The sequence below is a fragment of the Pyxicephalus adspersus genome, chromosome 1 (genome assembly GCF_032062135.1).
Source record: "Pyxicephalus adspersus chromosome 1, UCB_Pads_2.0, whole genome shotgun sequence".
In the NCBI taxonomy this organism is placed as follows: domain Eukaryota; kingdom Metazoa; phylum Chordata; class Amphibia; order Anura; family Pyxicephalidae; genus Pyxicephalus; species Pyxicephalus adspersus.
Genome location: NC_092858.1, coordinates 56,638,577 through 56,657,500, shown reverse-complemented (window position 1 = coordinate 56,657,500; position 18,924 = coordinate 56,638,577). Strand labels below are relative to the sequence as shown.

At 37.0% G+C, this 18,924-nt stretch overlaps 1 protein-coding gene across 2 annotated transcripts in view; it reads right to left on the bottom strand.

The window, feature by feature from the left end:
* Nucleotides 1–757: 757 nt before the first annotated feature.
* The window catches only part of NDFIP2 (Nedd4 family interacting protein 2), a 69,169-nt gene continuing 51,002 nt past the window's right edge, over nt 758–18,924 (bottom strand). For both annotated transcript variants that reach the window (XM_072410969.1, XM_072410978.1), the window contains 2 exons: nt 15,213–15,318; nt 758–10,364 (listed from right to left, as the gene is read on the bottom strand). In XM_072410969.1, coding sequence (XP_072267070.1) covers nt 15,215–15,318 — 104 coding nt within the window. In that variant the 3' untranslated portion in view covers nt 758–10,364; nt 15,213–15,214. The remainder of the gene's footprint in view (nt 10,365–15,212; nt 15,319–18,924) is intronic.

Here is an 18,924-nt window from a genome sequence, read left to right as displayed (position 1 = left end):
ACAAAGATTTAGAACCACAAAAGAGAGGCAGCTGAAGTATGGTGGAGGGATAAGCTCATTTTAAATGCACTTTACAGAATTCTGGTTTGCACTAATCAATTCAACCAAATACAATGGTCGGTCACCAGGTGGTGTAGAAGCTGGTGTGTAAATTTTCTTTTTAAATTTATATACAGTACCAGTAATTCCTGTTAAGTATTTACTGTTTTAATGACTCGTATCATGACATATGTCAACTGCATTGCTGAAATTGTCCTGTAAATGCTTGTTACCTCACTGCCTCTAACTAGAACTCTTTAGGACACTGATAAAGAATTGTGTATGACACAAATGTAGTCTGATCCCTAAATCCATTCACCTGTTCTAGGTGTCCATTCACCTGTTCTGAAGTCACAACACCAACAAAACTAGCGTTTTCTACAAATAATGAAAGCGTAATTCTCCATTGTTATCATAAAAGGTTTTCATAAATGTGAGCCTATTATGCCAGAAATATCTGGGCAGCCATTGCTGACTTTCTTCTGAAAATTCCAGTTGCCTGGCTGTAATGGTCCAATGCTTTCCGAGTCATTGGGAAGGAACAACTATACAGCAAGTGATCTGCTTACATTTTCTAGGTCAATGGCTCAAATGGTAAATCTGGATCGTGCTCTCTGTTTTTCCCTCATGAATGATTACATTTAAATTATTAAACTTTCAATTTTTGAATGCAGTGTTTTCTTTAGCTTATCACATAAATACACACTAAACACAGCAGTTCAACAAAACAATGTTTTATTGATTTTCTTCTCTTTTAATCTTACACTTACAATGAAAATAGAAAAATAAAAATACAGATGAATTTCAGAAAAATGGTGTAAATCAATTGGTAAGCACTTAATATTATTTTTTTTATTTTTGCAGTCCAAAGATGCATTTTTGGTACTTACAATTTAGCAAAAAATATTAGATGGTTTGAACAATGTAAAACAGATCACACATTAAAAATTTCTTTGCATTTTATATTGAGGGAAAAAAAAAAGAAAACATTGCTGTATTCCCATTTCATATCAGGTACCAAAAACGTGATTTTTTTTTACATTTTAATATCCTATATTTACAGTTTTTTATAGCACATTTGTTTAGCTGGAATATAAATTAACTATGGACCATTCACATTAATTTCTTATCAACTTAATGAATGTACACATGACCTGGTGGTGTCATGTGCTACCATGTAGAACAAACCCTCCACCAAAGAAATCTGAATGGTTAGGAGATGATATTCAGGCTAACATAACGGCACAAGTCTACTATATTATTCAATGAGGTTAATATTGATGGTATATGCTATTGGGGGTTATATTAGTATCTCATCAAGTACCTTTTATCTCCCCACATATCCAGAAATAAAGGCACATGCAATTAAAAGCGATCCTTAACAGCACAACTGCATGTATCTTATGGTTCTAGAGTAGAAGGTGTTGGCTATTACAGGATGCTGAAGCCTTTAAACTTTCTGGCAGGTAAAGATGAGCGTCTATGGCACTGGCTGTGTAACTTAACCTTTGCTTTATAGTGGATAAATATAAAATCCTAATTTAAGACAAACTTTTCCTCCCCCTGTCCTCTTCCACACATATTTTCATTTTTCTATACCCACTTCTTTTTCAGGTTCCTTTTGGTTGGTCAGTGTTACCTACCAACCTCTGGTACTGGGTGATCTTCAATCTGGAGGGCGTCACTGGGATGTTATAACATCAACATCATTGTCTGCTTTACTGTACAATGGGAGCACCATAGCAGTGCCCTGCCTAGAGAACAAGCTCATCATGCCCTGCACTTAGGAAGCGGATAGAACAATGTCATTCAATCCAGTGCAGGACAGGACTAATGCTGGAGAGGTGAATCTGCATTAGTGCTGAGTTTAACATATCCCATTTATAGCTATGTTTTTTTAAGAGGAAGACTGGCACCAAACAGCTTTGAAATCTCCTGTACAATGACAATATATACTAATATAATAAAAACTTAAGCACTTGAAAAAAAGAACTAATTAATAAAACAACATGTAAGGAAAATGTTATTGTCTTTTCTGGCCACACATATTCAATCTGCTTCTTTTGGGATTTTGTTTTCCTTATCAAAACACACTGTCCATTGGATTCCAGCACAAGCCATATAGCCTTTAAATCAGCATAACTGGCTTCCATCACCACTTATAAAGACTTACTGTGATTAGTAAAATTAAAGGGAATCCAAAAGTTATTGGAAAAATGTTAACAGGCTCCCGATTTATTTTCATCTCTATGATGCTCCCTATTATACTAACATGACTGATATGATATGCACATCCATTTAGCCTTTTCCTGTGGATATTGGATTAAAGAGTAGAATATTTTTTTTTAAAACTCATCTCTCACCCCTCTCCAATAGGTTTTTGTCTTCAGAATGACAATTTTTGCAATTGTGTGAGTATTGGAAAATTCCTCATAGTGTGTAATGAGTACAATGAATATAAGTAGTCTGTAGAGATGGAAATATGCAAGGCTGGTACTTGGAAGTTTTATATATGTGGACCAGGGAAAGGCGGTAACATCAATAAAGATCATTACATTGCTTGTTGCCTGATTAGCAGATAGTGTTTTCCTCTTTAAATTGATTGTGTTTTTTCTTTTTTACAATACAGGTGTTTGGTGAGCAAAAGCCCAGATGGCACAACATGTAGGGTATATGGTTTGTCATTGGCAATATCAGCAAGCAACCTGCTCAGACTTCGAACCCATTCAGCTCACGTTGAACTTATTTCACACTGCTGAACAAGAAAGTATTAAATATAAGTAACCTTATCATCTGCCTGCAAACAATACAATTCTTTTAATAAAAGACGATCTAGCACACACCATTATTGCAATTACAGTGTTTGCATGCAAATGACAATCTTTTTCTTTCAGTGTATGTAATAGAAATGAGAGATAATGAACATTTATTAGATTAAGAAATCATTAAGATGGAAAAAAGAAAACTATAACAGAGGTGCCACTTAGTTTTGCAATTCCTTTTGTGGTTTGTAGGTAGAGGAGAAATGGGGACAAGGGGTTTGGATCCAGACAACTAATAATCTAGAATAAAGGAAGCAGAGCCTATCATTTATTTGTTATGTACCATTTTTGGCATTAGTTTAGGTACCTCCAAAAACAACCATGAAATGAGTACCTTTTTGGAACACTATAAATGGTATAACGTGTTGTACCAGCTCACAGGACACACACCTATATATTAAAGAATACCCGTGCTCAGGGATGCTAGTAAATAGCAGACATCTGAACACCATTAGAATACACTACACAGACACACTTCTTTTAGATGGTGGCTGCAGGCACAGTGGTTGTTATTGCATAGTGATCAATGATCTGTATGCGAACACCCATCTTAATTTCTGGGAGAACGGTGTGCAGCATGGTGGCTCAGTGGCTAGCACTCCGAGCTTCTTCTCTTATCCTAAAAATAGGCACTTAGGTTAATTTGCTTCCTCTAAAAGAAAATTTGACCTTCCACTGGGTAATGACATTGGACTATGTCAGGGACATAAAACTGGGGGCCCCTTTGAGGGACAGTTAGTGACATGACTATGGACGTTGTAAAGCGCTGCATAATATGTCAGCGCCATATAAATACAAGTAAATAAATAAAACTGAAAGCAAGGCAACCACAAAAGAAACTGCAACAATATCACCCACTACATGGGGTGGTGAATAGTGTGTTGATTTATGTAAGAAGGGCTTTACCACAGCTACTGCAAAGAACAATTATTTCTCCGTCCTTGTAACATAATTGTTTGATCTCAAATTATAGTAAATCTGTATATAGCGCATGACCTTTGTTCTTTTTTTAGATAAACAATGTACAAATATAGCTACAGATGAAAAGCATTACAACTAAAAAATGCCTTATGGAGCCATGCAATCCTATCAGCTGGAGAGGACTAGTAAAGAAGCTTTAATTACTACAATGGCATTGCCTCTATTTTTAGTAACTAACCATAGACAATAAAAGAAAATGCTCAGTACTGTAGGTTCAATTAAACAAAAGAGCATTTGTAAGGGAGAAACAATCTTTGAATAAAAGGTAACCACACCATGGATCTGCATAGAAGGAGTAGAGACGGATGTGGTGGTATCATTAACCTTGTATTCCAATTCAGTCATTTGTCCTGTCATTATTATATTCTCAGGAATCACACACTTGGGAGCAGTACAGTATAATTTATGGAAAGAACAAAAAGAGAATAAAAAAAATTAAAACTTTCAAATTACATTTTTTCACTTATAACCTATTTATTGTACAGCACTGCATAATATGTGGGCACTATATAGTTTCTGTTTATTAATAATAAAGGTAAGCAAACAACATTTTAACCAGATATCTAATCATTAAAGGAAAGAAGTAATAAAAGACATATTCTTAAAAAAGGACAGTCTGCTGTCTTACAGGGAATATCCAGTATGGTAAATTGTAACTGATCTATACTCTAAACTATCTACAATTTGTCTGGTACTACTTAGAAGTTGTACAGTTTATTTCTTGCAGGTCATCCTCCTCCTATAGCCTTGTATCTGTCCATCCACAGTGATAGACCATACAAGACGAATCCCTGTTGCCTTCTAGGACTGCTGTTGATGTAACGTCTGTGCGGCTCATTGTGCTGATTAGCTCTTGCTAAAGAAAAAAGTTGTATTTGAAGACCTGCAGGGCATGCTTCTCCCCGCTTCATCATTCTGTGGATCCATACTGTTTACCATTACATCTCTGCTCCTGCCCATTGGCTTACTTTATTTTTGGTACTCTGTAGTACAAGTCCACTTTAACTGGATACATAGGTATTTGTAAGCATATTGCTTAGAACTAGAGACTTTTTTACTTTCCTGCAGGTACTTCTGATTCTGATATGCAACACACTTTACCGGAGATGCAGCATACAGGCTGATTTATGTTCCAGAGGAATTTGCCTCTTTGGTTTGGAGTGCCTGTCGTCCATAGCACTCTGGTAAGAGAGCTTTCCATACTTAACTTATTTGTAAATTGAGTGAATTCGAATAGTGAATTTTCATGGTGTTGATCTGGAATCAGAAGTTCACAGCATGGCAATTTATACGTCTCATCAGCCTTAGCTCAGCTAAAGGCTGTTTAGTGCTCTCAATGAAAAGTTTTATTTTATCTATATTTCCCATATCCTTCAAAAATGGAATTTACATAAACACAAGCTTACAAGTCTATGAATAGCAATAAAAGATGCAATGTAACAATCATAACCTGATCAGGGACTTTAGATTTGATCCTGAATGAATATATTCCAGTTTTAGTTAATCTAAGGGATTCTGTACAATCTGAATGTATAGTGTGTGTTACCAGTTTAGGGAAGAACTGTTTCAACTTCACAAAGCAACCAATCAGATCCTCCCTATGCCAATAATAAATGCACTACCACATAAGTGAGAACAGAGTTGTTCATTGATGCACAGGAGATGATACCACTGACTGCTTTTTATTAGTGTGCTATGTTACATATGATGCAGAGATATTGTCCTGTAACTGTAAACACTCTCAGAACTACTGTGGATATTGGCAACCTCTGCAGCAAGCTGTATTAGCCATGACTTCTTACCAAAACCACAATTATAGGTCAGGTCTGACAGGGCTAATAAGTAACTGAAAACTGATGTGTCATTAGGAAACCACAAACGTAATAGGACTCAACTAGGATGTGAAATATCTCAGGGTATGTCAAGGTATGAGAACTTTATCCTTTTTTTCATTAATGGCTTCTCCACATAAGGCGGCAGCTGGTTTAGTGGTCCTTTCAGCATCATTCTATAGCAAAATGCACGGATATTAATTAAAATTGTAATTATTGGACAGTAAGGGTAACGATATTACTATAGATGTATAACAGTATGGAAAATGTGGCAGTGTACTCCTGTCATGTAGTTCTATATTTTCAATAATTGGCAAGGGGCAAAATATGCATTTAGATATATGAAGAATATGGAAAGAGGCTTTTGGGTTATATGGCATGGATTAGTGCTTCTGTTCCTAAAGCGTACCTAAACTCAGAATTTTCAGTTTACATAAAAGAGAACCCTTTTATGTAGGGTAAAAATTCTGTTTTAGTTTTTTAGGTGTAAAAAAAAAAAAAAAAAAAAATAAAAAAAAAGGGTGCAGCACTGCTCCGAATTCTCGGCCGCCTAGGCAGTCGAGAATGAATGTGAGCACAAAGCCTCCCGGCGAGACCTAGGTCAGGCATCCTGGTAAGATCTTGGGTGCTCCTTCTGCACGGGCATGCACAGAAGGAGCCTTTTTGCTGAAAGGGAAATATTTGCTGATCTCACGCATGCACAGTGAGATCGGCAATTTTTTTTTTTATCCTACGTCACTCGATTTTGCGCCTGGGTCAGGTGAAGTAGGATGAAGAACCCGGAAGAGAAGACGAAGATGGCCGCACCCGAAGCGCCGGCTATGGGACGGATGCCGAGACAACGCGGGACCTGATGCAGGACACCCCCAGAGTGATCGGACTGCACTGCGGGCTTGAAGGGGCAGTGCGTTTTTGTTTTGTTTTTTTATTTCTGCGTATAGTTCCTCTTCAACTAAATAGCAGACTAATGCATATAAAACAAAAATAGAAAACACATCTGCCCTACCTATTCTGGAGAGAATGAGGTCAGGTATATGGAGATATACTGTGTTGTCTGTAAATGGAATGGGATATCTAATCTCTATTATAAATAAAGCCCAGGGAATCTGAAATCTTGTGACAAAAAGCAAGGTGCAAGAGCCTCTTGAGGTGAGATTTCAGATCTTTAGTTATTATCAATAATGCATCTATTTATATGTAGTGTGAAGGCACTTTGCAATAATGGATCCTGAATTTTAGTAAACAGTTAACTTTAATTGTTTTGGTACACCAGTTGAAGTTATACCAGTGTTCTCCTCAGCACCTTTTAGCCAGGCACACCACCCGGCACTTTTCAGTAACCACCCGGCTGTTTTTGGGTGGTTACTGAAGAGTTGAGTCACAATACAGGGACTGCCACCACCGCCTACAATGTCTTCCCACCCGGCTTAAAAAAAATTCTGGATTGAACACTGGTTACACCAACCCTTTGCTGACAATGCCTCACTTTAGAATAACTTAAATTGCCAGGTTACAAATGGAGCAATTTTTTTATAGACTGATTTTTCATAAAATATGTAAAATTCCAGCAATGTCCAGAGCATGCTCTGGCTCCAGAATACAATGTCTAAACTAGGGTATACCTGTACTTATTCTACAAAAAGGCTCAAGAGGGGGTCACAATAGTTCAGATGAAAAGGGTGTGTGTGTATATATATATATATATATATATATATATATATATATATATATAGAGAGAGAGAGAGAGAGAGAGAGAGAGAGAGAGAGAGAGAGAGAATTATTATAAGAATATTTAAGAAATATTAAAGAAATACAAAAAGGCAATAGACTTTTACAGACGAGTTGTGATATTTCAGGTTTCATGAATGAATCAAATTCCAGTTGGAGGATAGCATTTACTGCATCATACCATGCCTTATTATCACATCACAAAAGATAATTCTCTTGCTAAATCCTAAGAGTGCTGTTCCCACATTTCACAAGCAGGCCACAAAGGTCAGAACACCCATTTCCAATCATGTGCAAAATTACCTCTTAGAGCTAAAAGGGGATCAGGAGATGATATAAGTTTTCCAGCAATCATATGTTAAAGAGCTTAATTAGCAAAGATGAAAAACATTATAATTGCACACATAAAGACTGTACAGATGAACAAAAACATTACGGAAGCAAAATAAATAATATGAAATATGTTTGCCCTTAACAGAGGACACAATACACAGCGCTCCTCACTACTGCATATTATATGCAGCAGAATATTGCAGTATGTTAATAAAATCCCTCAGCAAATTACGGCATTACCATTTGATGTCGGTTTCCAATCATTTTAAAGAATACAGAAGAAACAGCATTTAATAGGTTAGAAATGTTCAATAAATGTTAATAAATCCTTAACCATACCCATGAATATTTCCTGCAGTACCCTCACTTATAGCAGATTCTGCCTACTAACACATGCGCAGTGTATGCTATAGTCTACGTATGCCTATAGTGATAACTGTCACAGAAGCAAGTGTGCTCATGAACAGCTCTCAATTGCTCTTTCAAGCCTTGGTGCCATAGCTGGTCATGTGCAGCATAAAAGCAACATAGGATCTAAGAAGATGCTAAAATACCATACCATTGTTAGCAGATAGTAGGGTTTTATTTTCGATTTAAAGCCAGGTTGCTTACAGTTATTTTGGAACATCTGAGGGTGCTAATGGCTTCTCCAAGATGCATATTCACCCCTGATTCAGCAAACAATCAGTTTGCACCTCTGGGCTCTGTCTCTGAAGCATTTGGCCCTGTGGAAGGGCTTTGTTGTAGAGATGGGCAGACATGGGTCACACAGCTTTATATAGCAGCAACCAAATAAAATAAAGATCATGTAAGGGACAGTTTTTATATAATATACATATATTCTAACTTATTTCTGTGTACATATATGTTAAAAGTACAGATATGTTAATAGGTAACCCTATCACAGTGCAAAACGTTTCAGAGTTAGGCTACGTAAGCACTTGCAATGGTTCTCGTCCGATAATCGACTCAGGGCTGATATCGGACGAGAATCTGGCGTGTGTACAACGCTCGTTGTCCATCGTGCGAACGACCGTCCTGGCGGATCCACAGACGACGAACTATCTTTGAGAAAGTGAAGGGGGAGAGCGCACAGCAGGGTGCCGCTCAGTCATTCTTCCCCTCTTCATAGAGCAGAACAGTGCTGAATATACAGCACTCGCTCATGCATCGTGCAGGTGTGTATGCAGCCCAAGCCAGGGTTCAGCAGGATATTTTTGAATAAAGCTTTATAAGAGTTGCTGAAGTGCAGCCCATTGTTCCTGTTTATTAACTTATATTGTTATTTTGAGGAGATAAGTCGTTCTTGAGAACATTGTTAAGGTTTATAAGTATTTTAAGCCATGTCAAAGCTATTGATGCTGTAATGTGAACAATAAGTACAATTTGGGTGACAAAAATTGTTAATATTCATTCTCGAAGCAGTGAATAGGAGTTCCTTGGTCTGAAGCCCATTCTGTCTTTGGGTTATAAACTTTTATCAGCCCAAACATGACAACCTCTTGATTTTACCCCTCCTCAGGTAGGACCCTAGTTGAAGTTACAGATATACGAAAGATATCCAATCATCTAAAATAGGGATATCAAAAATAGAACTTCAGGACTATATCAACAACTCATTTAACGGGAAAAACAGTTTGTGTTAACTAGGCAGATAAGTCAACCAAAAGACACAATTTAAAATGGAAAACACACCTACAAATGAATTCTTAATTTTTCAGCAGCCAAATCTAATCCCTGAAGACTTAACTATCCATCAGTATATAGCAATCAAATCAAATGGGTCTGAGCTACCTAAAATAACCATATTAAATGCGTTTTTTGTCTAAAGAAAATGCATACTGGCAGCCATTTTTCTCTGCAATTTAGCTCTGAGATATTAGAAAATCAAGACACTTCAGCTGGAAGATAATACTCTGTGTTGATATAAGCCACCAGGTTGAAAGTGAGAACATTTTTGATGCATTGTCAAAGTACTTTTGTTCATCTAGTATTAAAAAATGAATCTTAACAGATCACAAGATGATTTCAAGACAATCTGGTGGTTTGTTGAGAGCACAAATATTCGTATGGCACATTTGGGGTTTGAAATCTAGAATATTATGTATCAAGTACCTTTGTTCTGGTCATTCATACAAAAAAAGCTAATGTTAGTAAAAATAGACATATTATTAAAATTTAAATTAACTTAACTGAGCTTATGAGATATAATGAACCTGCTTTTCAATCATACAGAGATGCATATTTACAATGGATTACGTCACTGTATTTGCAAAATAGTTGTGCCTTGTTAGGAAAACCTACTCATGCACCAGTAATATACATGTTATGAATATTGTTTTGTTGATTAATCCAGCAAAACAGAATATAATAGTTCAACTGTTTGGCATTGTATGAGAAAGAAAAACCAGGCCACTGCAACAATAACTTGCATGTCCCGGTGATATATTAGGTGTAGTTAAATGTGCAGTTTTATCAGCAATATTTACAGTTCTAGCATTTCATCCAGCATTTGAGGCTGCTGGAGACCAATGGTACATCTTGTGTTGAAGTCTTCTAGATGGTTTTTGATCAAGTTGTAGACAATGTTGGCTCTCTCTGTGGAAAAGGAATGTTTGGTTGCTCTTGTCTAAAACAAAAAAAAAAAGTAAGTAAATATAAATATTTAAATAAGCAACTTAACATCACTACAAGACCTTTGAATAATTTGATAGAAAAGGAATCATTGGAGATCCAACACTGAAAAATGATTCGTTTATTCAAAGAGCCACAGAAGGCATTTTGTACAAAACATGGGATAGCCATAAAATACTGACATTGCCATCTTTTGGACAAATTAAACTGTAATTTACAGCTGGAATAACCACTAATAGTTTGTGTGCTTGTGTGTGTTCATTCCAAAAGGGATTTAATGCACCTTTACATTTACACACATACAAGTATATGTCAAAAATAATGAATATCAGACTCCAAGATTGCGTAAATGTAATTCTGCAGGACTAAGATGTCCAAATAATAAGCACTCCGGGTAGAAGTAATGAGTAGACAAAAATTGTTCTGTGCAATCATAGGTAGTTAGCAGACTTCAGATTTATGCCACATCTAAGATGTGGAAGCCAAATTGAGCAGCCAACAGAACTACACTGTGTGAAATGTGAAAATGTATCAGATATTTACTATTCAATTACATAAAGATGCTAAAAGGAAAAGATCATTTAAGTGATTCAGTCTGCCTTTGAGTGTTGTAATCACACCAGTAAACTGTTGGCATTTGTGGCTAAAACAGCAGCAAGTCTTCTCTTTCTTTCCTAAAATTAAACTGAAGTTTGTGCTTATTGAGGTTACAGCAATACTAAAATGATTTTGTGAATATTTAACACACTTTTATAAATCTACCTGTTACATCCAGTTTAGATTTCTATTAATATTTGGATGGTCTAGCTTTCTCTTAAATTCTACCTACACAGATACAAACTGATACAACAGATATTCAACAGGCAACTTCCCCTCTGACTCAAAGGCCCTGATTTACCAAAGATCTCCAAGGCTGGAGAGAATACACTTTGATCAGTGAAGCTGGGTGATCCAGAAAACCTGGAATGGATTCCTTAAAATCATTTATTTGCTGGAAAATGTTTTGAATCCTGGACCAGATCCATTCCAGGTTTGCTGGATCCCTCAGCTTCACTGATCAAAGTGTATTCGCCCCAGCCTTGGAGAGCTTTAAAAAATCAGGGCGAAAGACTCAGGCATACCCTGGAGGTATATAAGAGGTATGTAGAATAAACAATTCCAACAGTAGAAAAGAAATATATGAACGCCTTTAAAAAGGGTCAATAACCTAATTTAATTACAATTGTGCAGCTGAATCTTGGTCAGGCATACCATGAGATACTTATTAAAATCATTGCCATTAGACTGAATTCAGAAACCTTATTTCTTATTTTTTTATGATCAAAGCAGACTGCCAGGCAAATCTACAACTGTAAATAGAGTACAGCTCAACTAAAGGAATTTGAGGAACAACCAATTCCTTTAATACTGGGGCATGATATCATCATGAGGAAATTATCCCATTGCTTTAGTACTTTTGGATTCAAATACCAGAGTTGGGCTAAACTCTTTTTGTAGCACATAGAATCAAGCTCATTCAGATGATTCTATATTCCAAGTGCTTAAATGAATTTTCCCATATTCCACAAACTCCCCAGAAATTCTTTCTTTGTTGTCTACCCTTTAGGGGCAACTCCAAAGTTACATTATTCTCACTGAGGGCAATTATGAATATCTAACTTCAGGTGATTATGAATGGGATATCATCTGCTCCTCTCCCAGGCTGTTATTAGATGAAGATTAAATATTGTTTACCAATTTTATATTAAAACAAACTTAATCAGTGTCCTGCCCAGCACTTTTTAGCTGGTTACACCACGTGGCACTGTTTAGTAACCTCACCATGACTTTTGGGTGGTTACTGAATAGCTGGGTCGCATTGCACTGGACAATGGAAAAATGGGTCATACTAAGGGTTTGGGCATTAGAAAGATGGAATAAAGTATACGGGGGCTGTAGAAGGGTGACAGAATGTTAAGGGTTACGGGATTACAATGGCAACAACTGTTATCACTAAATATGTTACGTGTCTTTCACCTGCCTACAGCTTCAGCTCTGTATTAATAAATACAGAGCTTCAATAATTTGTTTGGTTTTTATCTGCTGGCTGGTAAGCTTTAAGCATTTTTAAAGCTTCTGTGTGGTGATTACTAACCATGCACCTCTTATTATAGCAGTTTTAGTAATAACTACATAAAACAATTAAATAAATGCAAAACTAATCAATAAAAACATGCAGCATATTTTTATTTTGTGTTCCCATACTCCGTCTCCCACATGTTAATCAGTGCAGGCACACACAAGCCTATGGCATGTGATTTGCAGTCTTTTACAGCAGAGATCTCAAGTGATTAGGCAGCAGATTAGCATACAGAACAGCAAGGAGCTGTCAATGCAAGGCAAAGCAGGTCCCATGCTATTTGGTGCTATTTTCATGATGTATAGATTTAATAGCACTTTCACTGGTATAATGTATAAAACATTTTATGACACTTAACACATGTCCAATATTAATTTAAATTGCCAGCCTCATTTTAAAGGTAAATCAGCTGGAGAACATTTATTGATGATACCGCTTTCTGTTTCATATAAATGAAAATTCAGATAATTTCTATATTTTGACTATTTTTCCAAGAGGTGAAGAGAGATGCAATCCATATTAATAATTTTCCATGTAGATGAGCTTATAGTGCTGGTATGTGTCAGTCTTGTTTACAATAGTGGTGTTTGTTTTAGACCAAACAAAAATCTATACTGCAGTCTAGATCAAATGGAGGATTTCCTCAAAATTGGATTTTAAAAACTGCACCTGCAAGAAGCAATCTTCATATATATTAGAATTATTTCTGAAATCATAGTGCCTAAATTAAATCAGGACTCTTTTTTTTCAGAATAATTTACAGGAAGAGTTCTGCAGTCATTTCAGCTGCACTAGATTTTTAAATTGAATATGAAGCAACTACTACAGAAAGCCAAAAGCTATTAAATGACTGACATAATATATTGAAATATACAAGTTGTGTTCTCTAATACAATTGTGTAGAAATTAGACCATGTTCTAGACCAAAGGTAGGCAAACTCTCGCCTTTAAACCAGATACGGCCTAGGCAGCATTCCAGTCCGGCCTAATGCCCCCTAGTTCTTTATTGTTGTATCTGTGCCTCTTGGTGCCTCTGTTTTCCCCTCCTTCACCCGCCCCATGGAGAATTGCTTTTGGCCGCTTGTGCACCACATTGCCACTTTTCTGCAAAGCGGTGCAGAAGCCCTTGTCGCATCCCAGGAAATCCTGACTGACATTTGCATTAAGCACACACGCCCCACACGGCGTTCCTGCTTCAATGCAGTGATGTCAGCTTGCTGCAAGCATGGCCATAGTAGGCAAGCCCTGACGCTACTTTAACCCCCAGCATGCTCACAGCACACGCTGCCGTTTGATACCCAGGTCCGGAAGCAGGACTCGTTCCTCCACGACTCTACTAATCACCACAAACAAGCCCCAACCTTCCATTTGATGTTAGTATACTTATTATTGACCCCTATAATCATCAGTCACCATTAGGCTTCATTCCCCACAGGCGTTGGTACTCTACACTTCATGCCATCTTGTTTATCTTTGACTAAGTAAGCACCTGCCAAGGGCTAGGAATCTTTCCTTGGACACCTTGTTTTTTGTGGCCTAGTGTGCCTTCTTGACCTCCTGAAATGCCCTGGTAGTCCAAAAAGTTTGCTGACCCCTGTTCTAGAGGAATTGTTTTTTCACTTAGTTCCCCATTTTGCAACCTCAAGGCAGAATCTAGGGTAGGGACAATACTGTAGTTAGCTCTTTAAAATGAGAAGGCACTACAAGTGCCAGTTATTTCCCAGAGATCTTAAGTAAAGCTTTTTTCAGCAGGATTACTTCTACAGCACAACCCCTAGGATTGGCTAGCTGGTGACAGCTGAGGGTGCACAGAAAGGATCACATGAAGCATGGAATAATGAAGCGGACCTGCAGCAGGGTCCATATACTCAAACAGGATCAGAAGTTTCAGGATAATACAAATCAGGATAAAAACTATGTGTGTGAATGACCAAGCCAAAATGCAGAAAAAGGAGAGGTCTGGGAGCTCAAGTCAATACAAAAAACAAAGAGTAAGACATAAATTAGAAGATGACCACATAAAAATATATGTTTGTATTAGTTTTGTTTGAACATAAACGATGTTTAGTGTAAAAATATTCATATCAAAAAATAAAATGTTCTTTTATGTGGAGTAGCTGCTATAGGTAAAACATTTTGTTATCTTTCTTATCTATAGATTACACAAAATACATTTTTGAAAGACAACATGACAAAAGAAAGCTTTGTTTTTTATTGAAATCAAACAGATCAAGTGCTGAACTGTAAAGTTTGCTTAGGTCCATAGGGTTGTGGTGCCCAAGGGTACAATAAACAAGATAGGGGTGCAATTTGTGCATAACAGGACAGGGTGCCATTTATTATTATTACACAGTATTTATATAGCACTGACATGTTACGCAGCACTTTACAAAGTCCACAGTCATGTCACTAAATGTCCCTCAAATGGGCTCACATGTCCCTACCATAGTCATATGTCTTTAATACAGTCTAAGGTCAATGCTGGGGGGAAGCCAATTGCCCTAACTGAGAAAACCCAGGCAATCATGGAGAGAACCAGAAAATAACATCCTGGCCGAGATTCGAACCTAGGACCTAGCACTGCAAAAGCCAGAGTGCTAATTTCTGAGCCACCGTGCTGCCCGACAAGCATACAATATACAATTGTCAGATCCTCAGTCTGGTGTGTTGTCATTGTTATCTAGGTTCCTATTGTACTTTTTGACATTTGTGCATAAAACTTACCTCTAGTATAAGAAGAAAAATCTTGTTCTGTGCGCAGCTGCCATGCTTTCAGACATATTTCGCACCTTAAGGTAATTGACAAATCCTCTAAAGAACAGCAACAGCCCTAAAATATCACAAAACATTAATTAACCACAACTTTAGACTATCAAATGAACATTTTATAGACACCTCAAAGATATATCACACAGGTTAACAGGACTGATTAAATTTGCTGCACCTTTTCTATACCATATGCTTGTTATTTAAATATGTCAGCCATAAATTAATAAAATCTTATTGCTTATTTTCCATAGACAGACAAAAAAATAGAAAAAGCTGGAATTGCTGACATCCCAGTGTTTAAATGCTTGATGTCTGGATATCATGCTGACTTTTCTGACTTTAGTAAGTAAACCACTAACACAGAACAAGTATCAAGATTAGGACTTTTGATCTTTTCCTAACTTTCCTAACTTGTATACTTCTTTAGGGTCAGTGACTTAGAAAGCATTAATGGCAGACGTCAACAAACAGCCAGGCCACTAGCATCTTCAAAAGGAGGTTTGGAATGGTAGCAACCTATTTCTCCTGTGAAAAGTGTCCAATGGTAATTGGTGGCAAATGGTAGAGCAGGACAGCATGTTCTAGAATACCGTGGTTAGAAACTTTTGTGACGTGAATGTTATTTTAACACACAATACTAAACCACCTTTTTAAATAAAAGCTTTCTTTTTTTTACAGAAATGAGTGTGGAGCATGGAAGGTAGAGAGAAACAAGGGTGTAAAGGTAGAATGAGACCCTTTGGCATGCAACATAACATTAAGATTTATTTTACAATAAACTTGTGTTGACAGTTATATGTAGGCCATCCATGCTGAACTCTTCTCCTAAACAGCTTCATTGATTGACTAAAAAATATATAGGATTTGCTTCACTTGATGCATGTTTGTTGCAGTTTACTGACCCAAAGTACTGAAGCCAGAGACCAGCAACTAAGAGAACTCAGCAATGCCAACTTATCATGATTACAAGGTCTAATATTAAATACATCAGTAAGCCTAAATTCACACAAACTGCTAGCAGATGGATGGCCTGCACCCTTAACACTAATGGCAAGTGCTTACCCACTGCTTGCTTGCTCTATCACGCTGTCATTTATTCAAAGTGCTGGCTGCTAAGTACAGTTAGGGTTATGAATGTGGGTTGACCACCTGTTTTTCGCTTTGCATTCATTCAGGCTTAATGCGCTCATTTATTAAGGGGGTAAGCATGTGTATGTGCATTTTGCTAGGGATGGTTAAGGTAAGGCCACCTGCAAGCTATACATGTAAATTCAGGCCAAGGGTATTCATATTTGTACAACAAATAATTCTACATTTTAAAAAATGCAATAAATGAAAGGTACCAAAATGTCACAGCTGATAGCGGACATTCTCCAATTCAGATGCAGATTATTCACGCTTTGCAATGGAAACAATCTGAAATGGATTTGTGCTTTTCATTGCGAAGTCCACAGAGCAGATTATAAACAGGTGTGGTGAGACGACACATTAAGTGGGTTAATACATTATTTCCCAAGTCATCATTACGTGGAGCAAATAACTTTGTAAAATAAGTAATCTTGTTAAATGCAAAGGCTTGCAAACGATCATGGCTGAGTAAATATTCCACAATATATTTTTGGAGAAAAGCTGATACAACGGATGTGCTGTGATCTGGAAGCATGAAGGCTTTTTCTATGCCTGGCTGAGCATGGCATAATGTACTATGCATTTCAAAGAACAGTTTCCTGACTCACAGACACACCATACAGCCTAAGGGGCCTGCGACTCTCCTGCATTTCCATCAGAGTTGTTTTGGGGAACAGCTACATATGAGTCGAAATTATGTAAACTTAAAATGAGGAGATGCTGCAAGCAAGACATGTCAAAAAAAAAAAAAAGAAAAGAAAAAAAAAGGAAAGTGTCTACATATCTCCTAATTTTAAAATGATACTGCAAAGAAATGGATTTGGCCGTCGGCATTTTGTATAATGCATAAGCAGCTTCACCCCCTAAAGGAGCACATTAGCTACTTGCTACATAGTTATTTTAGCTAAAACTAAACTTGGTACAGATTGTTCAGTATTCTTGCCAATGGAAAAATTAGCATGTTAGCAGGCTAAAACTAGCCATTTTTTTAAATTTACTACAAAGATTATAAATTGAATTTAAAAAGATCTTACCATGTTCAAAGAGATTCTAACACCCAGCTAGACATTGCATACCTATTCGGTATGGAGGGGCCATCAAGAGCTGAGGTAAGGGTGACCGCTAATTCATCAGTTCACCAGGTTCTGAGAGGCAGATTGGAGCTATGGCACCAATACCCATTTGTTTGTTGAAGAACATCCTTAGCAACAAGATCTATTCTGTATGGCTGGGTATCAAACATTTCTGGACTTCATACAGTTTACAAGTCTCAGTGATGATCTCCTAAACAGGCTCATCACAACTATTTAAAGCCACCACAAAGGGTCTGTTGAAGAAACTGATCAATCGGTCATCTACATCCTATTGCATTACTATTACACAAACAGCTACTAACAGGAATTTTATAATTGAAAAATATTTTTGTTGCTTCATTTCAGAAAGCATACCAGAGTAAATTGTGACTGCAGTAGACAACCCCAAACAATAGTTCTTGGAGGTAGCGGGTGTTAAGCCAAACAACTGGGTTAGATTGTCCAAGATGATTAGTATGATTATCACTGGTTCAGGAGTTTATGCTTGGTGCATAGATATGTATGTTAGTTAGAATTTATACCTGAAAAATATGTTCAGTAGGACTCACATATTCTATCCTAACTTTCCAGCAGATATTTCAGCTACATGATTTTCAATCTGGCATAATACTGATGGGATTAATTATGTCCGTTATAAGACAGCAGACTCCTTTACCCAACCTGAATGAATTCCTATGAACTGAGGGAGGAATGTATCATGGCTAGAATATCATTTAACAGCAAATCATCAAAGCGATGGGCTCAAAAGGGAAGATGTCTTACCGATATACATTACTATTACTAATCCCAACTTCTAATAAATCCATTACAAAAAGTCTACACAAGCAGGCAAAATTGTCATCCCCAGACACTGGCGTCCGTCTACTTGCTGAAAGAAATCAGTTATTCTGACTTGTGCAAGCTCTATTTTTTTAAGTTTAAATTAAACAAATGGGCTTGATAAACACAAGTGTAACTTTGTTAGTGATATGAGATCCAGCTAGAGCTTTCTGCGCTCTATGTATAATCATAAGGATCACTAAAGGGCTTCACCTGGTAATTGCTTTAATGGCACACATGCCCACATCTCAAGCTACCCTAGCACCACACCGTCATTTTTTTTACCTTTTTTAATGGCTCCTTGTTTTTAAACTCTACTTTTCCGCTAATCCCCATGACCTTAAGGCGGTAAAATACCTTGTGATGGGATAGAAGTGTTTAGATCAGGATTTCTAAGGGTTTTTTGAGCAATTTGTGCCTCTGGAGTCAGTTTGCACTGACAACAATGATCTTTTGGACAATCTGTAAGAGTGATATTCTTCCTACTGGTCAGCAATGTAGGGGACATTTTTGCCAGTGACCAATATTATAATATACTGTGAGCTGTGGATATTGTTATCATCATCTGGGGTTCCCAAAAGCCTTAAAATATATTTCAAGGGTTCCAACACATTTAAAATAAAAGT